The sequence below is a fragment of the Mastacembelus armatus genome, chromosome 8 (assembly GCF_900324485.2).
Source record: "Mastacembelus armatus chromosome 8, fMasArm1.2, whole genome shotgun sequence".
Classification (NCBI taxonomy): Eukaryota; Metazoa; Chordata; class Actinopteri; order Synbranchiformes; family Mastacembelidae; genus Mastacembelus; species Mastacembelus armatus.
The window spans coordinates 1422646-1450126 of NC_046640.1; the positions used below are offsets into that span (position 1 = coordinate 1422646).

General features: G+C 40.3%; 1 protein-coding gene across 1 annotated transcript; it reads right to left on the reverse strand.

Annotated features, from left to right (window-relative positions):
• Positions 1-9489: 9489 nt before the first annotated feature.
• ppl (periplakin) lies at positions 9490-26937 on the reverse strand. The gene is made up of 22 exons (XM_026325505.1): positions 26653-26937; positions 23015-23114; positions 22755-22909; positions 21888-22008; positions 21409-21534; positions 20697-20738; positions 20316-20477; positions 20106-20213; positions 18846-18941; positions 18615-18737; positions 18357-18503; positions 17491-17642; positions 17268-17377; positions 15573-15730; positions 15291-15469; positions 14994-15132; positions 14158-14351; positions 13876-14026; positions 13677-13760; positions 13454-13570; positions 12634-12726; positions 9490-12552 (listed from the first exon to the last, which is right to left on the reverse strand). The coding sequence occupies exons 1-22, from the start codon at positions 26700-26702 to the stop codon at positions 9883-9885; spliced, it is 5277 nt and encodes a 1758-aa protein (XP_026181290.1). The 5' UTR covers positions 26703-26937; the 3' UTR covers positions 9490-9882.
• Positions 26938-27481: the final 544 nt, after the last annotated feature.

Here is a 27481-nt window from a genome sequence, read left to right on the forward strand (position 1 = left end):
CCCCCCCAACTTATTTTTCTTCTTCTGTAGTTTAATTGAGGTTTGTAAGCCAGCCACTGCATTACCGCCACCTACTGCACTGGAATATGGACAGTCATTGAGTTCAAGGAAACCTCATCTCTCTTAAATCTTATCACTCTTTCCTATTTAATAAATCTAATGACATTTTTCTTAACTTCATAATAATAACTTCCTAATATAGTATCTATAAATGAAGTATTCATTTTAAACTTATTTATAGATTCAACCAGTTTGTCTCTTTGTTCCTTTTAAGCTTCACATCTTAACCTTCTATGACCCAAGCTTTGGTTTGGCTTGCATTTTAGATTTCTTCTAGCTATTTGGGGTTAGGTGTAACCAATAAATATAACAACCGGATATTATCTTCGAACATAAAGCACTTCTTGAAAAAAGAAAAAAAAGGTGTCCACATATGGGGACACTTGGTCAGAGTTTCCTCAGAAAACAATCAAGACGCCATCGTGTATCAAAGTGCAAATCTATTTTATTTCCAGCATGAACACAGTTTTCAACACATTGCATTCTCACTGTTGCATATGCAACTGTTTCAACCTCTGAACATGGATATGGAAAAACAAAACACGCAACATATCCAGAACCTTGACAATGTGCTTATGTTTTGTTATTGCTTTTTTGTAATGCTCCAAAACTACTACTCCAAACAAGGAATGTCCTTTTTGTCTGATCCATATTTGTGTACAACAGGTTTTAGTTACACAGAATTAAGTATTATGGTGCAGACAACCAAAATTGTGATGTCCATGTATGTGGGGTACATACATATGTGGGGTAAGCGAATCACTTTTGTCTTGCAAGCGTGTCGTCTTGTGTGTGTTGTATAGTTCGTCTACAGACTAGCAACAGACTAGCTATAGTTTAACACACCTAAAAACTAACTAAACTCCAAACAATTCATTAACTGCTACATTCCGGTACTAGTCAAGTACCTTTCTAATTTGACCGGTATTTGTTGCTATTTCCTGACTTAGTGCTCGTTAGCCTACCGGTTAGCTTAGCTAGCTAGTTAGCTTAGCTAACATGGCCTCTCCCTCTCTCTCTCTTTCTTGCTCGGTGTGCCACATGTTTAGTTATTCATCTGCCTCCTTTAGCGATAATGATACCTGTAATAAGTGTAAGGTTCTGTTAGCCTTGGAGGCGAGGATCACTGATTTGGAAGCGCGGCTCCGCACCTTCGAACAAAAGCCAGCTAGCCTAGCCCCGTTAGCTGGTGTGGAGCCACCGAGCTCAGGGTCTGTTAGCGGTCCAAGGGCAGCTCCGGAGCAGCCCGGAGAATTAGCCTGGGCGATGGTCCGACGGAAACGTACTCCTAAGCAGAAGCCCACGGCTCATCACCTGCCTGTTCACGTTTCTAATAGATTTTCCCCGCTCAGTGACACACCCGCTGAGAAACCGACTCTGATAATTGGCGATTCCATAGTCAGGAACGTGGAAATAGAGACGCCAGCGACCATAGTCAAATGTATTCCTGGGGCCAGAGCGACATCGAGTCAAATCTGAAGCTGCTGGCTAAGGCTAATCGTAAATATGGGAAAATTGTTATTCACGTCGGCAGCAATGACACCCGATTACGCCAATCGGAGGTCACTAAAATTAATGTTGAGTAGGTGTGTAACTGTGCTAAATTAATGTCGGACTCCGTAGTTTTCTCTGGACCCCTCCCCAATCTGACCAGCGATGACATGTTTAGCCGCATGTCGTCGTTCCGTCGCTGGCTGTCTAGGTGGTGTCCAGCAAACGATGTGGGCTTCATAGACAATTGGGCCACTTTCTGGGGAAAACCCGGTCTGGTAGCGAGAGACGGCATCCATCCCACTTTGAATGGTGCAGCTCTCATCTCTAGAAATTTGGCCGAGTTTATTAGCCGACCTAAAGCCTGACAATCCAGGGTGGGGACCGGGATGCAGAGAATCAGTCTAAAACGTCTCTCTGCAGTTTCCTTAGAGCCGCCGCCCCCCTCAAACCACATAGAGACTGTGTCTGCCCCTCGAACATATAAATCAAATAAATCAGAAGTTAACAGAAGAGGAGTTATTCATAAAAACTTAATAAAAATTAAGACCACTCCTCTTATTGAACAGAAAAACAGAACTGTCAAATGTGGACTATTAGGTCCCTTTCTTCTAAATCTCTGTTAGTAAATGATTTGATAACTGATCACCAAATTGACCTACTTTATCTTACTGAAACCTGGTTACAGCAGGATGAATATGTCAGTCTGAATGAATCAACCCCCCTCAGTCATAAAAATTATCATGTTCCTCGAAGCACAGGTCGAGGTGGAGGAGTAGCTGCAATCTTCCACTCAAACTTATTAAACTTTCATCCTCAGAACAGTTATAACTCATTTGAGAGCCTCACTCTTAGTCTCTCACATCCAAACTGGAAAACACAAAAACCAGTTCTACTTGTCATTGTGTACCGTCCACCTGTTCCTTACTCAGAGTTTTTAACTGAATTCCCTGACTTCCTGTCTGATTTAGTGCTTAGATCAGATAAAGTTATTATAGTGGGAGATTTTAACATTCATGTAGATGTTGAAAATAACAGCCTCAGCATTGCATTTAATTCTATATTAGATTCAATTGGTTTCATTCAAAACGTTAATAAACCCACCCACTGTTTCAATCACACCCTTGATCTTGTTCTGACCTATGGTGTTGAAATTGAACATCTAATAGTTTTTCCCCAAATCCTGTTTTGTCAGATCACTCTTTAATAACTTTTGAATTTAAAATGATGGATCATGCAGCGTTTGGAAGAAAATTCCACTACAGCAGATGTTTATCCGACAACGCTGTTAATAAATTTAAGAAAATGATTCCATCTTTATTTGCATCTATGCCAAGTATAAACATAGTGGAGGGCAGCTGCCTCAATCCTACTCCCTACCAAATTGATTATGTTGTTGACAACGCTGTAACCTCACTGCGTGAAACGCTTGATTCTGTAGCCCCTCTGAAAAAGAAGTTAGTGAATCAGAGAAGACTAGCCCCATGGTATAATTTACATGTTCATACCTTAAAGCAGGCATCATGAAGGCTGGAAAGGAAGTGGCGTTCCACAAACTTAGAAGAAAATTTTTCTAGCCTGGAAAAACAGTCTACTAACATATAAAAAAGCTCTTCGTAAAGCCAGAACTGCATACTATTCATCACTAATAGAGGAAAATAAGAACAATCCCAGGTTTCCTTTCAGCACTGTAGCCAGGCTGACAAAAAGTCACAGCTCTGTTGAGCCCAGTGTTCCCTTAGCTCTCAGCAGTGATGAATTTATGAGTTTCTTTACAAATAAAATCACAACTATTAGAGATAAAATTCAGCAGATGCTTCCTATACCTGCAATAAATGAATCTTCTACTACAGTAGCTCTTGAATCATCTGTAGGACCTCAGTTATGTTTAGACTGCTTCTCTCCTATAGATCTCTCTGAATTTACATCAGTAGTTGCTTCATAGAAATCATCAACGTGTCTCTTAGACCCCATCCCGACTAGACTGCTTAAAGACACCCTGCCATTAATGAACTCATCTTTATTGGACTTGGTAAATTTATCTCTAGTATCAGGCTACGTACCACAGGCCTTTAAGACTGCAGTAATCAAACCTTTACTCAAAAAGCCTAGTCTTGATCCAGGAGTCTTGGCTAATTATAGACCAATATCCAACCTGCCATTTATTTCTAAAATCCTAGAAAAAGCTGTTGCTAAGCAGCTATCAGACCACTTACACAGGAATGAACTATTTGAAGATTTTCAATCAGGATTTAGAGCACATCATAGTACAGAAACAGCACTGTTGAACGTTACCAACGATCTTCTCTTAGCCTCAGATAATGGACTTGTTTCTATACTTGTCCTCCTAGACCTTAGTGCAGCATTCAACACCATTGACCACAACATCTTATTACAGAGACTGGAGCATGTGATTGGTATCAGAGGAACAGCGTTAAAGTGGTTCCAATCCTATTTATCGGACAGATTCCAGTTTGTTCATGTCCATGATGAAACTTCCACACGAACAAAAGTTAGTTATGGCGTTCCACAAGGCTCCATGCTAGGACCGATTCTGTTCACCCTGTACATGCTTCCTTTAGGATATGTCATTAGGAAGCACTCTATTAATTACCACTGCTATGCAGATGACACTCAGTTATATCTATCTATTAAACCTGTTAACACAAACCAGTTAACCAGACTTCAAGCCTGTCTAACTGACATAAAGTCCTGGATGACCAGTCATTTTCTACTTTTAAATTCAGAGAAAACAGAAGTTATTGTATTTGGGCCTAAAAACCTCAGAAATAACTTTTCTCAAATTATAGCTACTCTAGATGGCATAACCCTGGCCTCCAGCACTACTGTAAAAAACCTTGGAGTTATTTTTGACCAGGACATGTCCTTTAACTCACACATAAAACAAATTTGTAGAACTGCATTCTTTCACCTGCGCAACATTTCCAAAATTAGGAACATGCTGTCTCAAAATGATGCAGAAAAACTAGTCCATGCATTTGTTACCTCAAGGCTAGATTACTGTAATTCATTACTATCTGGATGTCCCAATATCTCAATAAAAAGCCTCCAATTAATCCAGAATGCCGCAGCCAGAATCCTGACAGGAACTAGCAAGAGAGATCATATTTCTCCTATATTGGCTTCTCTTCATTGGCTCCCTGTAAAATATAGAATAGAATTTAAAATCCTTCTTCTCACATACAAATCCCTTCACAATCAAGCTCCTTCATACCTTAAAGACCTCATAGTACCATATTATCCCAATAGACCACTTCGCTCTCAGAGTGCAGGTCTACTTGTGGTTCCCAGAGTTTCCAAAAGCAGACTGGGAGGCAGAGCCTTTAGTTATCAAGCTCCTCTCCTATGGAACCAGCTCCCAGCCTGGGTTCAGGAGGCAGACACTCTCTGTACTTTTAAGGCTAGACTTAAAACCTTCCTCTTTGACAAAGCATATAGTAAGGGCTGGCTTCAGGCAACCCTGAACCATCCCTTAGTTATGCTGATATAGGCCTAGACTGCCCGAGGACCATCGGTGCACTGAGCTCCTCCCCCCCTTCCCTTCCCCGCCCCTCTCTTCTCTCCTCCCACCTCATGTATATTCCACCATTGAATGTTACTAACCTTGTGCTCTCTCTCTTTTAGTTTTTGTAAAGTGCCTTGAGATGATTTGTATTGTGATTTGGCGCTATACAAATAAAATTGAATTGAATTGAATTGAATTGGACGCCAGGTCATTGAAGGTTAACTATGAACTATAAATGTGGGAAAGATTAAGGTACAGTATTTTCTTCTAAAATCTAGTGTGGTAAAATTATAAAGTAGCAATAAAGGACCAAGTACAGGACAATACAACATTTGTACTGTATGTTTTGTATGGGCAAATACCTGTTGTAATGATTGATTTGTTTGTTTTGCCGCTCTTTCCTTTCTTCTTCTCTTTAGGTGTCCAAGCACCAATGGTGCAACAAAAACTGACCGGTGTCAACCATTGGGGGGTAGCCAGTCGGGGGGTCAGTTCTAATTGGCCGTTTTCCCTACAATCTGATCCCAGGACCTAATGAAATAATAAAACAGTTACTGAGACAGACAGCACTTGAGGGGACCAGTGTCCACCATCATCCAAGGGAGACCAGTCTTAATTTGTCCTTTCAATCAACCAATCACAAAATTCATTGGCCTTGTACAGGCACAACTAAACTCCAAATTTTTCAACCCAACAGTGCATTTATACTTAGGTCCTCACTCAAAAGAACAATAAAATAAAATACAAGGGTGCAAAATCATCTGCAGTGAAGGTACAATGTGACAGATATTATGTGATAGGTGATTATTGGATTTTATTGTTCAACAGACAAATAAGTTGCATGTGCTCTAATGATAGCAACACATCAACCACAGCTTTTATAAATAAGCTGTTTTTTAGTCTATTTGTACTGATTGTGTGTGGATTGTTCATGGTCACCTGTCTGATGGAGGGAGCTTAAACAGATGGTATGCAGGTTGTGCAATGTCTTTTATGATATTCTTAGCCCTTCTGACATGGACATGTTCTAACAATGGCAACTCTATGCCAACAGTGTCCATGTTTGTTGTCACAACAGGCTAGAGGGTATTTGATTCATTTTAGTACTACTGTATGCAGTTTATTAGGATGATCTAAATTGACTTTTGGGATGTGGTTGCGGGGCAGCATGGTGGCTGAGTGGTTAGCACTGTTGCCTCACAGCAAGAAGGTCGTGGGTTCGCATCCTGGCCTTTCTGTGTGGAGCATGTTCTCCCTGTGCTTGCGTGGGTTTACTCCGGGTACTCCGGTTTCCTCCCACAGTCCAAAAACATGCATGTTAGGTTGATTGGTGACTCTAAAATTAACCGTAGGAGTGAGTGTGAGTGTGTGAGGTTGTCTGTCTTTGTGTGTCTATATGTGGCCCTGCAACAGACTGGTGACCTGTGTACCCCTGCCTTCCACCCGAGAGAGAGCTGGGATAGGCTCCAGCAGATCCCCGTGACCCTGAGCCAGGAAAAGCGGGTATAGAAGATGGATGGATGGATGTGGTTGCCTCTTCTTAGTCTACTCAAAAAATAAAGGCATTGCCCTGAGGTGTTGTCAGCTCAAGAGTAAGCTAAAAATTAGTGTCAGATTTTAAATACAATACACATTGCTATCAAAGTGCCTATAGATGAAGTTAAATATAAAATAGATGAAGTTAAATATAAAATACATATATACATACATATTTTTATTTAAGCAATTAAAAACACTGTTCTTCTGGAAGTCTTGTGATTAGAGATGAACCAGCCATTTGTTTGGCCTTCAGTTCACCTCAGTGATTGGCTGTTGTTTTGTTTTTGCTTGTTTTTTGCCACAGGTGCAACAGTTGGGCAAGTGTACAGGCAGAGTGCACATAGAGCTGAGGTATTGACAGAGAGTGCAGGGCTCCATGAGAACGAAGAGCAGTAGCTGGTTTGTGAAGGTAAATGAATGAACCTGAACCAGTTTTTTGTCATGCCCTCCAGTTGAGTTTATTAAGGCATGTTTCTAAGGATAATATCAAATATAATATATTTATTGAGCACAGAATGTCTTTTGTTTGCTTAAATTCAATTATTTTTATTTATTTTACTGTGCTCAGAATGGTCCATTGTGTACTCATAAATGCTAGAAATATGTCATAACACAAGAGTTTTTTGACAATTAAAGCTGCACTAAGTGCTTTTGAGTTTAGTATTATATTGATTTATAACCTTTATATATTGTAACTTTTACAATCAAACCAAGTGCATTGACAACACTAAGTTTATTAATATAGCACTTACTTTCAGGGCACTGAACCTAGACAATGATCAGTAGATTAATCCTGCTTTATAAAGGAAAAATGCCATACAGAAATCACTGAAGCAGCAACAGTTCCCAGTAATTGTGCTTTTTATTCAGGAAAAGCAAATGAGTCTATTTTAATGTAATTGTTATTTTTATATCTGGGTTCCAACCCTCATGTTACGCTTGCACTCCAGTACAAGATAACAGCTGAGCTGTGACACTAAAGTGGTAAAACTAGCCTGTCTAGTGAACAGGTGTGTAATCAAATACTTTGGAGAGGTACAGAAATTGATCTAGCTGTTAACTACCTAACTACCTGTCATAGCAGCTTGAGAACCAAGTGGTAAATTAGCACCTAAGCACAGACTCAACTGAGCATCTGTAAAAGGCTTTAGGAATGTTACAGGGAGTGATGATTGCTTCAGTCTCTTAGATAATGTCATCTCTGTTAGGATTGTTTGACAATTGTGGTGGTGTCCATAGTTCAGGTGAGTTTGAGATTTGCACTCAAGGAACCTGATGTTCTCTTGTCTCCACACACAAGCCCATCTTCTCTGTATGCCATTACCTAGGATTATAGCTTTAAGTGGTTATAGTGGCAAGTGCATTTATGTAGGCTAAACTACAGTCACACTTAATAATAACACACAAATCATTGTCCATACGGTGCAGGTCACTCAAACATTAACTGTAAGTTATAAAAATTCTTGAGCTAATGACATCAACAAAACCAATTTGGAGTTCGGTGTCAACAAACCCGCAGTCCCGCCAAGGAAACCAGATCAGAAATGTGGATAAGAGCTTTGACTTAGAATTAAAAAACACATTGTGTCTGCTAATCACATGAAGCACTACTAATAAAACTTTATTAGTCCCACAACAGGGAAATTCCATTTCCACCCAAGTGCACACACACAGTAGTGAACACACAAACACACCGTGCACACACACAGAGCAGTGGGCAGCCAATGCTGCAGTTAGGGTTTTGGTGCCTTGCTCAAAGGTCTCACCTCAGTTGTGGCATTGAAGGTGGAGAGAGCGCTGGCTATTCACGCCACCCCACCAACGATTCCTGCCGGTCCTGAGACTCAAACCCAAAACTTTCAGGTTACAAGTCCAACTCTCTATCCATTAGGCCACAACTGCCCTTAATATCTGGTTATTATATTTATTTGTTCCACCTAACCCCAAATAGCTAGAAGAAATCTAAAATGGAAGCCAAACCAAAATTTGGGACTTAGGAGGTTAATATGCTGATTCATATTTTATGTACAAAACTGATCACCATTTTATTATGTATTCAACTTTCTTAATATTGAATTCAATTCAATTCAATTCAATTTTATTTGTATAGCGCCAAATCACAATACAAATCATCTCAAGGCACTTTACAAAAACTAAAACTAAAAACCCAACAATTCCCTTATGAGCAAGCACTTGGCGACAGTGGAGAGGAAAAAACTCCCTTTAACGGAAGAAAAAAACCTCCAGCAGAACCGGGCTCAGTTTGGGCGGCCATCTGCCTCGACCGGTTGAACTCTTCAGAAACTCTGATAGACATACTACATTTCAAGATATCACTCCTTCCATTAGTAGAGGGAATATTTATTCTGCTAAAAGGCTTTTCTCCTGGATAAAGATATTTTGTCTTGGTACAGTGTTAATATAATGGTCTTTACAAGTACTATATGATCACATCCGTCATACTCCCCCTTGTGGTGTTATGTGTTGGAGTAGGTTTCATTAATTACTCAGAACATTATGTGTGGCTAAGTGCCAATTCAAAGGAAAGAAAAGGAACTTCCCATTTATTTTTAATTTTCTGTTCTTCTTTTAAAATAATTGTGGACATGTTTGCTTTTATTTGACAAACACCAAGAAGAGACAATATATTACTTAAGTTCTTAGATCCTAGCATTAGCCTCTTAATTAAGTACGGAATTGAATTTAAGGATCTATTTATCGTCTATATATATATATATATATATATATATATATATATATACACATATACATATATACACACACACACACACACACACTGTATCAGACTTTTATCAGACTTTTTTTTTTTTATTTCTTTTATTTTTGTAACACAAAAAGACCAAACAATTTTCTGAGTTTGATTTGATTTTTATTGAAGCTTGCAGATCATATGTAACATAAAGCCCAGGAATATCAACCACAAAATTTGGTACCCTTGTGATTTCCAAAATATCAAATTAGTGCGATCTTGACCCTAGTACCAAACCTAAGAAATTAGAGCTCAGCTATGAAAACCCTTCCTACTGCATCAAGTGGTATGTATATGGCTGTAAAAATAGTAATATTAATCAATAAATTCATGCCAATACCCCAAAACTGAATATAAGCAAATAAATACAATGAGCATCCAATGATCATGGATACAGTACAAAACAATGCCAAGTCACCATGGTATTAAAGTCAGACCAGAAGTACAATAAAAAGTTCAAATTGAATCAAACCAAAATGTGTTAGAACATTTATGTTCACATACTCTTGCCCGACACCATTGCAGCAAACTCCTGTATGGAGATTTCTTTATTTAGGTATTGCTGAAGTTGGCTATTTGTGATGTGCCCAAGACGCAGTGCATCATCAATGGAGAACTTTTTCCCTGATTTTCTGTCATGAAGAACCGAAGATTCTCCCTTGGGGCCCTTGACTGTGATCTCCTCCCAGTCACACTCCTGACTCTGCAGGTTGACAAACATCTTCCAGTCGATCAGCCCATGTTTATAGGCTTCCTCTGGTCTCATTTCTTTGCCTGTATCTGGATCAATGACAACAATAGACCTACGAAGGTGGCTCTCTCTCTGTTCCCTCTTCATTCTTGCTGCTGCCAGGTTCTTTTGAAGCCTCTCTATTTCTTCATCCTTCTGGGTGGTTATGCCTCTGAGCTCTGCAAGTTCTTTCTGTAATGAATCAAGCCTCAACTCCAGGTTCTTTCCATCTTCCCTTGGGGCAGACTCAGTGATAAGCCGAGTCTCTTTGCTGGTGATCTCGATCTCAGACCGAAGCTTGCGGATCTCATTCTGTAATCTTTGGTTTTCTTGTTGCAGACGACTACTTTCATCACGGATGTAGTCCAGTTCTTTAGAAGACTTGGTATTGGAGAATTCTATATCAGAGAGCCTGGAAGTGAGAGAGGACAGCTCCTGCTCAAGTTCTCGCCTTCTCCGTTTCTCATCTTCCATAGTCCTTCTCAGGTTCTCAATCTCAATCTCAGCCTCAGGGTCCCTTTCAACTTGAACTTTCTCAGTGCGGACAACTTTTTCCTTAATATCCATCTTCTCCAATGTGAGCTGCTGCTGGATGAGGACATTCAGTTCTTTCTCAAGCAGGGTACGTTTATGTCTTTCCTCATCAAGCTGTAGTTTGAGGATGGAGTGTTCCTTCTCCTGCTGAGGATCCTGTTGTAACACTACCTTCTGTTTCACAGTCACCTTCTCACGGTTCTCTTTGTCGCGGATCTCTAATTCGTTAAGTCTGACCCGAAGCCTTTGGATCTCCAATTCCGCATCACGTCTTGCCTTGCGCTCACGCTCTAGTTCTTCCAGCTGCAGATCCAGGTCAGTCTTCTGTCTCTGCAGTTGGTAGAGCTCTGTTTTCAAGAGCTCCTTTTGTTTCTGCTCATTGCTGATGTTTTGTGAAAAGGTGTCGCACTCTGACTTGAGGACAGGGTCTCGTTCCATTTTGACCACTTCTTGCTGAACAATCTTCTCACGGACCTGAGACAGATCCATCTTCTTCATTCTTATCTTCTCTTCCTGTGCTGACCTTTCTCTCTCAAGGTCGAGTCGTTTTTTCTGTTCATCAGCCAATTTCCTTTTAAGAGTCTCAATCTCCTCCTTAGTCTTGGGATCTTCCCTGTACTGCACCACTTCATTGACCACCTCTTTTGTCTGAACTTGGGGTTTGGTGTCCTTCCATCTTTGAATTTCATCACGAAGCTGGCGTATTTCCATTTCAGATTTCTCAGTCTGGTGGGTTTTGTCTACAATTTCATTGCGGAGTCTCTCCAGTTCTCTTTCAGTCTGTGGGTCTGTTTTGTATTTGATGACTTCTTTGATAATCTCTTTGATCTCCACTTGTGGTCCTCTGTTCCTCAGCATGGTCAGCTCATCCTGCAAGGATCTAAGCTGGATTTCTGCATCTTTATAGCGCCTTTGTTGTTCTACAAGTTCAAGCCGGAGATTGGCTACCTCACTCTCAGCTTTGGGGTCAGGGCGGACAATCTCACGCACTTTCTCCTGAATAACAACCTTAGACTTCTCCTCCTCTAGACTGGTAATTTTCCTCTGAAGATCAGCCTTTTCTCGTTGTGACGATCTTCGTTTGGCTTTCTCATCTTCATACTGCCTCCGGAGGTTTTCTACTTCCCTTTCAAATGCAATATCTTTCTCAACTTTTAGCACCTCCTTGATGGAAATCTTCTCCTCTGCCATCGCCTTTTCCTTCTCCAGCCTCCGCAGCTTCTCCTGAAGAAATTTCAGTTCATCCTCAAGCTGCTTTCTGTTATCCATTTCCTTTTGTTTCCTGTCGAGGAGTACTCTGTACTCTGTTTCAAGTTGGGGGTCATTCTGAACTTTGATCACCTCCTCTTCAGTGATCACCTCCTGTTCCTTGTTCTTCTCCTCAGCCAGGAGTGTCACGTGCTTTTGAATCTCAATCAGTTCGTTGTCTTTTATTAACTTCTGCCTTCTTATCTCATCCAATTCATCTCGGAGCTTGCGCAACTCCTCCATCTGTGCCCGGTCTTTTTCTATACGCAGGACCTCCTTCACCGTGTATTGCTGGGCACCTTCTTTGACCTCTGTTTCAAGGCCACGCAGCTTCAACTTTAGTACTTCAAGTTCATTCTCCAAGACATGTGTAGTACGTCGCTCCTCTGAGAGTTTCTGCTGGACCTTGTGGACTTCCTCATCCAGCTGGGGGTCAGGAACCTTTTTTATCAGCTCCTTCTTGACAATTGTATCCTGGGGCTTCTGTCCTTCAAGGACATAGATTTCAGTCTGAATGCTCTCTGTTTCTTTTTGTAGCTGCTCCCTCCTCTGTATCTCATCTTCCAGCTGTTTCCTGATTCTCCAAGTCTCTTCTCCTGGGGCAGCATGGACTGACTTGACATTTGTAGACTGGACCACAGAGATCTCAGGTTGCTGTACAATGAAAATTTCAATTGTTATTATTGTTTTTAATGTGTGTGTTATTGTTAATTTTATTATGTGAAAATATTTCACCTGTTTGAGAAGACTTTCTGCAAACTCAAGATTCTGCAACCTTTGCTTATGCACAGCATTCACCTCAGTAAACTTAGACTCAATAGCAGATTCCTGTAAACAATAAAATAATGTTATGAAAACCACATACCATAAATTTCACAAAAGTTGGTGCATATGACTGTTTGTAGCTAACCCACGTCACATTTCTTCATGTTGTGTTGACTAGAAGTTGAAGAAAAAAAATACATATCTATTAAAAATATTCCTATTAAATCTATTCCTAGTCACAGTTCAGTGTACAACTCAATTTATTCATTCATTTACTACATGAAAATTCCAAATAAAAGCAATTATTTTCATGAAGGATGAGAAACTAAGCACACAGAACACCGACTTGAACAAATTTGTATAAAAGTCCTGTTTATTTCTTTCTGTGCTTTTACTCTGAGAAAAGAATGATAACGATGACATTAGGCCCAAGATTCAAAATCTTTAACAGAAAGTCTGTTGGTGAAGAATGAAATACGTGAGAATTTATTAGGAAGGGAGCGTTGAATAAAATATAACTACCTGCATTACAGGAATGTCAAATCTAGTGGCACAATTCCTACTAGGGGTTAGAGGTCTTAGTCTGTACTGTGTATGTTTTGGTTATTCCTTTAATCTGTCTCCCGCAAGGCCTCAAATTTACACAGAAAAGTAATAGTAAACAGATGGAGTTTTAAATACAAGTTAAAAACATGCATGCAGAGGGCAGGCTTTAATATCAGATGCAGGCTTGTGGAACCCATGGACGATGGAAAGACTTTGTCTTTCAAACATGTCATGAAAACCTCACCTCTGCCTTCACTGTCATAGCAGGTGACTCCAGTCTGCTCCTCTTGTATGTCTGAGGCACAAGTCCATCCTCAAGGTCAAGGATAGATCGGAACTTTTCAGTTTCAGTCTCATAGTCCTACAAAGGAGAGCGAGCAAACCATTAGTCAAACTTTCATAGTATTGTATTTCTGCAAATTAAGATAACGATTTGGTGGCAAGGCCATTGTACAATAGAATCTTACTTTTACAGCTTGTTGGTAAAGCTGGGCATTTTTAGAGATGTTGTTCAAATCAGACTCCTTTCTTGCAATATCAGACAGCAAGTTCTGTAGGAAATAGAGAGAGAAGTTGTTAGGAGCCTCTTTCCACTGCACCACTCACAGATTATTACCATATATCAAGAAATGGAGTATGTATCAGCCTGTTGCTTATTACTCTCACCCTCTGATTTTTTAGCTTCGTCTCCACTTGTTTTATGTCATCAGTTTCACGGGGCTCGTAGTTTGGCACTCGAGACAGCCAGCTGTTCAAATTGTCATAATCATTGCGGTAATTGTTATATGCCATTTTGGCTCTTTGTAAGCTTTGGGACCTGGAACACACAGCAAAACTGATCAGTATGCAGTCTGTCTCTGTGGGGTAATGTGGTAGAGTATTGTTTTCTATTTGATTGATAATGCACAATTTTCAGAGAACTTTCCTTCCTTATGCTGACCCACTCACCTGGTGTCGATTTGCTTGTTGAGGTTGTTGAAGCGCTTGTTCAGCTTCTGGACATCAGCTTCCTGCCTTTCAATGTCAGGACAGTGCTCTTGGAATTTGGTGGCCATGTTGTCACAGCTGCTTTTGGCCGAGCGCAGGTTTTGCTCTGTCTCAGAGATCACAGACCTCTTGGACCTCAGGTCTGATGCAATATCCTGCAAGGGCAGTAAATTATACAAGCTGAATGTATAATGCAGGAAAGAATGATACAGTCAAGTCAATGGCACGATGAAGGCAGTGTGTGTAGGCTTTCTTCTTTTAGAATTTATACTTCCCATGCAATAATTACACTACATATTAGGTGAAAAATCTATCTGCATCTGAAGGACAAGGGACACTTCTTTAAACACAGTAATCTGCACATGTGGGCCAGAGGATAAATCCCTCAACAGTTATAAGACCTCTCCACAGGGAATTAAACAACCACTCATACTGGTGGTCAGAAGGTTGCATTCTGCATCCTCACCACTAGATGCTGCACATTTTACACATAGCACCTTTAACAGTGTAAGTTTCAATGTTTTGCATTTTTGGTGTGCTGCACTTGCATTTGTAAGAACAAACACATACACACATACAGTTTTCTCAGCAAGATTAATTTATTGTGTTTCTTGCTGAACTAACATTGCCAAATGTTGTCCAGTGTAATAGCAAAAAACATCAAAATGGGGACCCGCTGATCAAAGTCTTACTCCATAGCACTTCAATTAATCAAAAGCTCCATTATGTCTCTTTATTGTCCCATTGCAGTGTAAGATGCTATTCTCTAATGTGTGCCAAAAAATGTACACGCTTACCGCAAGCTCCCGCTGGGTTTTCTCCAGTGTGGACATGTCAGCTGGGGCAACCTCCTCCCTAGCCAGCTTGTTCTCGTAGGTGGAAAGTAAATTTTTTCCATTTTGAAGAGATGTTTCCAGCTGGTTGGAATTTTTTAGTCTATAACAAAGGGAAGTATAATTCTTAAGAGAGTACCCATTCAACAAGATTTAAAAAACATTTCTGAAACAGAACTTCGCAAATTACTACCACAGAAAAATCACTACTAGCACAGATGTTAGAACCAGATATACTAAGACACATATCAAGTCTCTTACCTCTCCTGTGAGCACCGAAGAAGCTCCTCGAGCTTGTTGTATTTGTTGTTTGTCTCATCCACCTTACTGTGAAGCTGAGGAGCACTGGCACAATTTGGGTTTGAGACCAAGAAGCTCTTTGCTTCCTGCACTTTAGAAGACTTCTCTGGTTCAATCTTACTGACAGCTGCAGCAAGGTCCTGAAAGTAAACACCTTCTTTGGTGAGTTGTGAAATGCATATTTACCCCCCCTAGCCTTATAAGCTTAACTGTAGCATGTGAAGATGTGAGTGATGGTCATACCTTCATATCCTGCAGGCGATCAGCACTGTCCTGCTGAGGCCTGTTCTGCTCCAGCGGCGGACGCACTCTGGCATAAATGCCCTTCTCTTGTTTGTCCAGGTCACTGGTGACCTTGTCCAGACCAGCCATGAGCTGGCGGCACTGTTGCTCCTGCTTGTCTGAGGTCACACACAATAACACACAGCACGATGAACTTCACAATTTGGCTTCATCTATTCTCTTCAGTGGCATAGAGTGAGTGAGCCAAAATGTTAAAATAGTTAAAGTATCTCACTACAGTAAACCCCCGTAATTCGTAGGGCTTACGTTCCTAGAGCATCCAAAAACCGCAAATTTTGGATGTAGTTAAAAAAATGCCTATTTCTATAGTTTAAACCCTAAATATGCCCCAAATATGCTCCCAAAACACTTTGATTTAATTTCAGACTTAGTCTAATACACTATTAGTAAATAAATTAGTGACCTAAATTCGTAAATTATATTGTTCTGTTATGATGGGAGAATTATGTTTCTGGTTTTTGACTTTTATTTTGCTTTCCGAGTTTCCTGGTCACCTATGTTAGTCATAGGCAGCTTTATGTTCCATTATTTGAATTAGTGCCACCTGTGTTCTATTAGTTTGTTTTAGTGTATAAATACGTCCCGATTTCCTTTGTTCCTTACTGGAGGATTAATGTTTGTTCATGTCGTGTCTGAGTTAGAGAAGGAGAGAGCTTTATTTGTATGCCGAGTGTCAGAGTTGCCATGACGGCTGCTATAGTGCGTGTGTCAGAGAATGTTCCCCAATTATGCCTGTGTGTCCAGGAATTAATAAAAAGACTGTGTCCAGCATTTGGATCCTGCCCGGGCCTTCACCTCATCCCACCCACCACATAACATGTTCTTAATAATTTAGCGTTAAAACACATATAAAATTATACATAGTATTATGTATTGGCACAAAAAAAAAAAAAAATTGCAGAGATTTGCGGTTTCCGCAAAATTGTGGGGGTTGCTTTGAGCAATTATTCGTTAGGTTCTAAGGAAAAATCCGTGAACGACTGAGGCCGCGAATTCGTGGGGGTACAAATGTGTGACAGCTAAATAACTTTGTAACCCCTATTTGAAGGAAGATTTCAGTTTATTAAAATGTGGGCTTTATTTTGGAGGTTTGGTTATGACAACTTTATACTAATCACATTACACAATGTGACATTACAAAGTAATTGCTGAGGTCTGGAAGCATGATAACAGAGCTAAAATAAACTCAGAAGATCAGACAATATGGCAATTAAACTAAATTATCTCAACCCATTTATTTGGAGTTTCAATTTAGAATAAGTGCACCTAAGATGTTCTCTTATTATATACCAAAACTACACCAGAAAACTAAAACTAATAGGAAACTGAGGGGGATATTTTTTATCCCCCTCAGAGATTTTTTTGGTGCTAAACAGTGAAACTGCATGTGAGGAGTTGCAGTGGGGGTTTGACCTGGGGGGGGGGGGGGGGGGGGGGGACGACCAGCACTCATGCATTTTATACTTTAAGGTGTTTCCATTTAGGGATGCATGATATATGAGAAAATGGAAAAATATTAAGCTGCTCAGCCATGCTGGTTAAACTACTTGCTAAAACACTAGCTAACTGCTGCAGATCACCCTCATTAGCCTATACTACCCAGTTTCCTTTATTATAGAAGAATGTGTCTTGTACCTGTAGCTGTGCCAGTCCCACTCTCCTTCTTCAGCTCATCAAAGCGTTTGAGCAGAGTTGACTTGCTGCTGGCCATTTTCTGTTTGACAGCTTTTTGTTGGCTGGCCAGGCTGCAAGCACACAATGTAATATATGGTTACTGGTCCATTGGAATAAAACGCTGGAGTTCTGCTATCCACTAAATGAGAAAATAACATACATGCATATGTTTGAACAAACTCACCTGTCAGAGATGGCTACAGCCTCGGGGTCGGTGGGGGGGATCATGAAGCACACAGCTGGGACAGTGACTTTACGACCAGCTGCATCCTTCACATCCCATTTGGCCCCATTGTTACGGAGGAGAGTGTACTTCTCCCCACGCAATATCTGCCCCTGCACAGGTGAAACAGTTACGCTAGTTATAGTTTACTCATGGCTGGCAGCTGAATGACAACTGAATTGTGAAATGGATCATAAAGGTAGTTTAAAGAAATGTGCAAATATTATTTTGTCTGCCTCTTTATATGGTCAGTCATTATTTGTTGTCAGGACCCAGCTCTTTCTGCTCTGAAAGCTTTTTGAACATAAATATGTTAGCTCAAATTTTTTCGCATTTTTAAAAGTTAAGGTATAGTTAATGCATAACCTGACCTGACAACGGAAAAAATGACTTCACTTTTCCTACTGGTGGTGTGAACGCACACAGGCCCTTAAGGTCTGCAGTTCATGGTCTGTTCCTCAGTGGGTTAGTTCCTAGAGACGAGTCAGCTATAGCTGAGTCCCTATAATGTTTGGTCCAAAAAAGCCTAAAAGCTTATTGAGGTTCATGTATAAAATCAGGTTTGTGTATAGAAATGCTGTCATTTTACAGAAAATGACCTGTCTTGTAGGACAATGTTTATTGTGTTTCAAAGTTATTTTTGAAAACCAGAAAAAAAATGTTACCTTTGACACTGCTGACTAGCAAACACTTATCAGTGGTCATGTGTTAAAGTTGTCTTAGTAGCTTGTTTTCAAGGTAGCTATATAAGCCAGTAAGCTGCTTATTGGCAGGTGTTGATGTTAGGCTGAATTATAACACAATGGCTGCCAAAACACAGGACATACCTCTTCTGTGTCAAACTCACACAGAGCTTCAATGGGCAGCAGCTTCTGAGGGGTTTCTCTGCGATACTTCAGAGGCAAAACCTGCAGGCTGCGCTTCTGAAGGGCCTTGACCCGTTCATCAAAGTTGTCCATGGCCTTGGATTGGTCCTACACAGACATAAACACAAACAAACGGCATATATTCCACTGACGTAGAAGTAGACATGGTGTAGTTAGTTGTCATCCATGTTATACTTATTAAGATAAAGAAACGCTCACATCCAACTCTCTAATCAGACCCTCCATCTGATAGACATCTTTGAACTCTGGGTTGTACTTCTGGCCAATCTCTGTATCCAGCCGCTTCAGCAGGTCCTGAGTGTCACGCGCCTCCTTCTGGTACTGTACATACAAGAGATATATACAGACACTGATGAGGTTTATCTGTTTAAATGTGTGTGTGACTGAACATACAGAGTAGCATTCTGTGAGTGTCCATCTGTGTCTGACCTTGTGGTACTCATCCATGTGTTTAAGGTGGTTTTCCTCACAGATGAGCAGGTTCAGATACTCCTTCCAGTCAGCGTGGACTGCCTCCATATGAGCCTGATGTGTGTGAATATTTAAAGCAATACTAAAAATGAACTGTAGTAAAACAGGCAACACAGATATAGGACACAGACACAGGTTATGTAGGGCTCCACCCCAACATAATTTATATATTGACCCACACATTGATAAACTGAAAAAACTATAAATATTCAATATCCCGGAATGCAATATACGATTTATTTTGTTTTCTTATATGTTCTTATATTTTATTGTAATAACCTGTACTTCTCTATTTTGGTGGCTCTTATTTTGTTTTTTTAATCATGTCATACCCTTCACAACATTGTGAATTTCACTGGTGTGAGACAAATAGATTCATCTTATCTTCATCTTATTTTAAGAAAATTAATGGATTTAATCCAGATAATTATTTTAAATCTGTTATAATAATTAGAACAATTATGATTATTATTTTAAGCAATGATTTTTTTTTTTCTTTTACATTCACTTGGGAGAAAATCATGCTCTTAGTTTTCCTGTAATGCATCAGGGCATGTAAATAGAAGTATGTCTCCATGGATTTTTAGTTTGCTCATGTGGACGGCAACTTGAGCACAGTTTTCTGCCTGTATGTGTTTACATTTTGTCTTAAAAGTAAAGCTGAGTTGGCAATCGGCAGCTCCAGATTACTCTGATACTAAACTAAACAAAAATTATAATGATTTTTGGGCAAGATCTGCAGTTTTCCATTCATCCATCCATTATCTATATCCTAGACATACATGTTTTTGGACTGTGGGAGGAAACTGGAGTACCTGGAGAAAACCCACGCAAGCACAGGGAGAACATGCAAACTCCACACAGAAAGGCCCCTTCTGGGTTTCAAGGGACCTTCTTGCTGTGCTAACCAGTCAGCCACTGTGCTGCCTATATGCAGTTATAAAAAGCTATTATTTTCCTGTGATGTGTGAGTGACTTTATGGATGCTTAATCCCAGTGGACATTGAAAGATAATGGTATCCTCAAAATGTATAAGTTGCACTGAATTTCAAATGCATGTCATGTCTGTATGTTCAGACTTAACAGCATTCAAAATAAAGAAATTAAATTCCATACCCAAGAGATGCTCACAAGTCACTATTTGCTAGCCCAGAAGTTGACTTTGACGCATTTATATCTGTGGCCCTATGATGTATTTTTCACAATCACAGCCTGTACCTCAATAACATTCTTTCCTGGATGACCAGAGGCAGTCAGCTTCTCTCCATCATCATTCAGTTTGGTGATTCCGGCCTCCTTGGACTCCAGACATTTACTAATGAAGTTCTGTTGAGGTGAGACAGAGGTAATGAGTAAACTGGGGTTCCTGTTTTATTTTGGAATCTATATGCTTCTTTTTTGTGAGGTGTGTATGCATCCCTCAGGTACCTCATACTGCCTCTGTCGGGCTGGGTAGTCCAGGTTCAGGTCACTCCAGTCATAGTTGATCCTCTCCTCGGCCTGCTGGTCCATCCAGTACAGTTCATTGGTACATCTCTGCATATAGTCCCGCAGGCTCAGCAGGTTGTGCTGACGTGCACTGGAATTGGCCTAGCCATGGGAAAGAAAAACACAATGACTTGATGAATGGAATCCTTATAAATACTACGCTGACAAAATGTATTTTAGAAATAAAGACTAGAAAACTAACTGAATGATATTAAGTAACCAGTGTACTGTAAGTGAATTACCTTTTGGACACATATATAAACACACTAGATACACAAGACATAGGGACTGACAGTGTTTGTGTGTGTGTGGGTTAACTACCAGCAGTTTGTTGTATTTCATCTGGAGGCCAGTGACATATTCCTAAAGAAACAAAACAGGGAGAGAGAGAACAAGAAAACAAGATGAGGTTCATATATATAGCTCTCTTTCCATACACATTCACGTGAACATGCACTTAAAAAAAAAAAAAAAAAAACGAAATAGCCGAACAACATCCAACAACGTCTAATCTCATCCAAAAAGTCCTCCTTCTGCAGATTGATGGTCTCCTTCCTTGCTGGTGTCCACAAGCTGGTTCTTATGTCAGCAACTTTCTCATTACATCTTCCAGCAGCTGCCTCCACAGTCCATACCGCTTGGATTTCACATTCCCTGACTTTTATCCTGGGCGGCTTTGGAAAGGATAGAGCCCAGCCCATCTGCAGGACTTACTTTTTAGACCCAGTGTTTGGTGGGGACAGACTATATTTAGCCAGCTCCAACTCTGGCTCCTTACCAACAGGAGAGGTGGTATTCCTCTTCCCTAGATCTTGCCTGCAAACTCAGTGATCAGGCCCAGTTCGTCTGCTTATCCCTTCAGGTCATGATCCCACATGGTAGTTAATTTTGTGGCTCTACACACATACAGTAATAACCAATTCCACCAATAATTAGATAACAGTTTGAGGATTATTACTACTGATGAAATGTGAACAATTTCTGGTCATCAAAACTGAGAAATCTTGATGTCATTCTGGTTTTCTGTTTGTACCTTATCGCCACTGGTGGAGATGTGCGGAGCCAGCGCTTCCACCTCACTGTGGAAGATGTTGTGTTCCACCACGTCATTTTCCACAGATGGCAGGTCCTGCCCAAAGCCCTTGTTTTTCAGGTTGTCCTGGTGGGTGAACAAAACAACACACTTTAGTCCACTCCACCACAGTGACAGTTTGGACTTCACTTTAACTTCTGCCTGCTACTGAAATTAATATTGTCTCAATAGAGCTACAACAGAATTTTTTTGAGTCAGCTTTGGTCCATCTGATGGATATTCAATTCATTTCAATTCAATTCAATTTTATTTATATAGCGCCAAATCACAATACAAATCATCTCAAGGCACTTTACAAAAAAACAAACAAAAAAGTACAAGTCCAATATTCACTCTCTTTTGGGCTCTATCACTATGTGCTTTAAAATTGCAAATAGTCATTTGATATATTCTTAATATAGAAATGACACACTTCCTACCAGTTTCTCATCCATCATGTTGCCCCAGTTGATGGTGGGCACCCCCTCAGTGCGGACCAGGTGATAGATTCGTTCACGTTCCTCTTTCAGCTTCATCACTCTCTCACGCAGTTGTCTCATGCTGAATGCATGCACAGACACACACACACAGACACACACACACAGACACACACACACAGACACACACACACAGACACAGACACACAGACACAGACACACAGACACAGACACAGACACAGACACAGACACAGACACAGACACAGACACAGACACAGACACAGACACAGACACACACAACAAAGAAAATGTTTTGAGGCATAATTTCATAGATAATCCTCTTTAAATTCAGTATGACATACAAATGATTAAAATGCTTTTTCCCATTATGTATTCGCACCCATCCTTTTGTTGTTTTGATCATTGATGGTGCCTTAGCCATTAATTGATAATTAACTTAATAGAGAATTGGTCTCATATAAATGGTTACCAGAGAAGCAAGGGGTTATGCCTGCTGAATTACTGTACTGTAAGATGTGAGGAGCTTCACTGATGTTAGATAGACAGTTAAAATACAAAATAAAAGAAGTGTAATGGTATTTACTATTAGAGCAAACAAGCTGAAAGCAGTAGATATGCTCTTATGATGGGACATTGTGTAATGGTGAAATGAGTGGAAATGAACATTACCATGAATGTATTAAGACAACAGGTAAAAATGGCAGAAAATTTTGCTGTGAAATGCAGAAATTGGCTTTCACAATTTAAGGCCTGGATCTTTTTGCCACTGAGGTAAATATGTGCGAAATTGCAAAACGCAAAAGCATAAATTATGTTATAGTGCATTTTGCCTTTAAATGTACTACTTACTCCTGTTCTATCATCTCAGCCTGCGGATGCTTGAGACGCTTGGCGTTGGCAGCGTCGTCAACCAGGCTGGAAAGCAGCTCCAGAGAGTTGAGGATTCTCTTGTTGGTGTCATCCTGATACAGGGGCTGCTTTCCCTCATTGATCTTACTCACATCCTGCAGCAAAACCACATTGGAGGTAACTACATTTCCCAGGGGCAGTAAGATAAATGCTGCTGGCTACTTGATCTGTGCTGTTTGGAAACAGTTTTAAGATTGTACCTTGTTGAGGTTCTGCTCAACATCATAAATGTTCTTCTCTACTTTATCAGCATTCTTCTGCAGCTTCTCGATCAGAGTGCTCAGTTCTGTGGAGGAATCACTGGAAGACAAACACAGAAAGATGAATGGAGATGCTGTGTGTTAAAACCACAAGTCATTACTGTTACTTTGAGAGACAATGATGCTGTAAGTTTTAATATGTAGACTTAATCACAGCCACAATGCATGCATGAGAATGGCCTTGAATTTAAAACTACTCACCAGATACTGGTGCCAAAACAATTACAATCAACTAATCAATAATGAAAATACTTCTAGTCCTAGCAGATACAGACCTACTCAGGTGATTACAATAACACTATACATATGAAGATACTCTCTAATTATCCTTGATGGTGCAATCAACTCACTCGATGGACTGTATGAGTAATTCGTATACAAATTGTCACTGGTGGTAGACTTTTTGTTCCAAATGAGTCAAAATCACACTGTGATATGAATGTTCCCATCAACTGTATGTATGAGCTACACGAACACACCATTTTTGAAGCTATACTATATAGTTTTATAGCCATTAATGACTTAATAAACCATAAACATACTGTGTCACTTTATCCCCTTCTGGATCTTTACATCAAGCAAATGGCTCAGAGAGTTGCCCTGTCAATCATAATACACACCAGTGAAAGAAATTGATCTGACTGCGTGGATGACAGTGAACATAACATAACTTAAAACACTGGAATTCATCCGTATGCAGACAGTTGCCACACTGTCAGACAACCATCAATCACAAATGTTGCTCTCAAAGTTCAGTGAAACTAATGGTAAGTAGAAACACACAGCTGATATCTTTCCTTAAAGTAAAGGAAACTGGCCCAGCAGGTTTTCCCTTCATATGCAGGAGACACACCCAGTGCAATCAGTGTAGCACCTACTGTAAGGTGCGCCTAAGTTAATGTTCAAGTAATATCACCTGCCTTATATGAATTTATAGTGTTGATATCAGAGCACTAACATTTCCTATCCTTCTCACCCTAATTTAATCATTAACCCTCCTGCAGATCCATATTTCAGGATGAGTTCTGTGGCATAACAGATTTATTTGAACGTTTGTTGGAGGAATTTCATGTGTCCATTTAATATTGCATGTTTTACAGTGTCACTCAAAGTCTTCATGATGTCAGTATATGTTAGTGATGAACTACAACACTGACCATGTTCACAGCAATGACCATCCCAGATGTTGTCTTTGAAACATAATGTTTGTATGTGTGAGAGACAGATAGGGATAGAGAGAGAGAGGGAGACCCGCACACACACAAGAGCAAATAGAGTCAATATTTGTTCGTTCAATTTCATTACCCATCTCTTCAGGTCCACATGTAGGCTAACTCTGCACCCATCCACTGTTTGTACACAAATTACATAATGACTGTTGAATGCACACTGGACTAATTTTAAAGCATCTCTTAGTTTTGATATGAAACAATGAGACAAGTTTGAACTGGTAAGTTCTGCAGAAGGAGCTGGTAGTTTGCAGAGGCCCATCAAACACCCTGAGGGAGTGACTGTCACATTACAGCACAAGGTCAGGATAACAAACACATACAGGTTTCTTTTCTCACTGAAACCTTCCAACCATTAAGTCCTTGTGTAAGCACAACACTCCTTTATAAACCGCACATCTCCTAATCATATGTATTTGAATTGCATGAATGATTAACAGCACTGGATTGAACAGAACATGCAGAAAAAGAGTCATGAGAGATGTTTTTGTTGCAAAATTCAGAACAGATGAAAGCTAACCCTGCCCTGGTCATTTGACTGTTGAGCAGTCCCAGTGAGTGTCTTCAAAGAGAATATGTTGCGTAACTATGTTGTCCTGATTCTGAGAATACAGCTTATTAATTAGAATATATATGTGGAGGAAAACAATGCTGCAATAACCTTATTCTGGTATGTCCTCTATGCTCCAAACACACTTAATCGTTTCCAGGGAGGCTTACTGGCTCTAATTCAGGATGGGTTGCTTTAAGGGAAGAACTGGCGCTGGAGCATTAGATGAAAAACTCATGTTTCTAACTAGAATCAGAATGCTTTCCCATTACCGTAAGTCTCAGAGGGTCTTTGCATCTCAGCAAACTGAGAGCCACACCCTACCTCAGCAGCCTGATCTCCATCAATACGTCTGAAATCTGGGAGTATTGGACAATGGACCCCAAATATAAAGGTTTCCCACCTCTCCTAAATAAAAGCATTGTGTTGTTTGTAGTCATTCTTTGTCATCACATTGCAGTAGTTTTGTTTTCATTCTGAATTTCATTGTGGTTGTCTTACATCTCTGTGTGGACCAGGCCCTCCTGACCATTTGGGCATCAGGTCAATACATTACAAAACAAACAGTTCGTCCTGACTGCATGTCTTATCCTTTCAACTAGCCAGATGTCTGTAAAAAGGTTTGAAGTATAAATCGGACCAACAAGCCTAAACTAGTACACCACATTTTATAATTAGATCATTGTAAAGCTATCCCCAGCTCCAAGCACTGGTGATCCAGCCATTTTTGTAGGTTGTGCTTTGACATGAAGCTTACAATGACAGATTGCCAGCTGCCTGAAACCATGGCTTCTGTTTTTACAAACACCAACTACTAACTAAGAAGAGCAGCATGAAGAGAATGGAGGACAGGTTTGTACTCTCATGATGCCAACACACAGCACAGGTCAAAGACTAGTTGTCCTGCAGAGGAAAACAGCATTCCTTACTCTTGCCAACAGGCACGGCAGTGGGAGGAACACAGTGACAGGCATCAGTCTCTCTGTAGCTGAATTGAGACAAGTCAGTTTGTTGAAAACTGGGCACGATGATTTAATAAACCCATTGTTTCTAGGGTGGAATCTCTGAGTGGCTGGACAAACCCAGTGAAAAGTAAAGTGACAGGGGCTGGGCTTGGTGCAGCAGCATTGTGGGAGAGGCTGCCAGCAGGGCTAACACTAATCAAACCAGTTACTACAGCTTTTCTCCACAGCCCATCAGCCACACCCTCAGTTAAAGCGTCCATTATGCAATCGAATTACGACTTTCTCCCGTTTCTGTCTTGAATGCAAATCATGCTGACACCATCTCATGTTATTCACACAACATCCCAACCAGTGGAGTCAAACTACCTACACCGGAACAGGCAGTTTTTGCTCAGCACTGAGCAATAGAAGATATTGTATGCCAGTTCTTTGGTTGCGTGCTCAAAACTTTTTTTATTTGTGCAAATAACATCACAATTTATATAAAACCTAAGGCGTTTGGTAAATAAATGAAATATGTTGTTTATGGCTTATTGTTTATGTTAGTTCGGCATGAATATAATGCTTTGCACCAATTTATCATATTTCAATGATAAATTAAAAATACATTTGAACACTTTAAGCCCCATTCTGCATGTCAGTTAGACAATAAGAGTATTTACGCGACTTCACCGCGAAGCAAGGTCACTTTAAACAGCCTGACATTACGTTTGACATTGACGGTGCATAGGGAAGCTAAGGTACATAAACACACGACAGATAATCGCACAACAGAAAAGACAACTAAAATGTTTCCAGATGCCGCGGCAGCTAGCTGCACAGGTCTCTACTTACGCTGGTTTCTGCGGCGTTATATTGGTGGACTTCTTTTTCTTGGAGAACATGGTGGCAGGTCACCTGTCAGCAGCTTCCGACGACAAAACAATCCTAGCAGGACAGGTGAGCCTCAGCTGTGTATGTGTGTAAGTGTGTGTGTGTTCCCAGCTGCTCCTTATAATGTTCCTGGAGAATTGTGTCAGGCGCGTCCACCCACAGTCTGAGCTTCTCCTCCAGCACACACTGCTACAACAGCACTGGGCTCATCACCGGGAGCGTTCGCTTTTAGTTTTCACGCCCGACCTGTGTACCTGTCAGCCCGGAGAGGAAGGGCCGGGCCACTGAGCGAGACCCCGCCCTTCAGGCAAACACACACACACACACACACACACACACACACACACACACACACACACACACACACACACACACACACACACACACACACACACACACACACACATAAACTTTGTACTTTACCTAAAGTATGGTATTTCAATAATAACTGTAGCAGACATTACAATGTCAGGAAAAGAACATTCATATTCTAACCACTGATCTCACTATTGTAACCTATAGTGCACATTGTAATGGCAGACTTGAGCAAAGAAATGCAAAACAATGTAAAACAGGGTGTGACAAAATATTTATGTGGAGAAAATTACTTTGAAAAACCTTAAAGTAAAAGTCACTGTCTTGTAGGGTAACCAATTTATAGATAGATGGAAACCACTTATTTTATTTATTTAACCAGGAAAAGTATGGCATAAAGGTAGCATTATATTCCATAATACAGCTTAGCTATGAAGTCCATTTAACAAAACAGGCACACCCTTATTATGTGAAA

Coding starts and splice junctions, on each gene's coding strand:
- ppl (XM_026325505.1), bottom strand. CDS start 26,702: ATGTTCTCCAAGAAAAAGAAGTCCACCAATATAACGCCGCAGAAACCA. Junction 20,478..20,696: donor TGAAATACAACAAACTGCTG/GTAGTTAACCCA, acceptor TCCCATGGCTAG/GCCAATTCCAGTGCACGTCA. Junction 14,352..14,993: donor AAACCCAGCGGGAGCTTGCG/GTAAGCGTGTAC, acceptor CTGCCCTTGCAG/GATATTGCATCAGACCTGAG.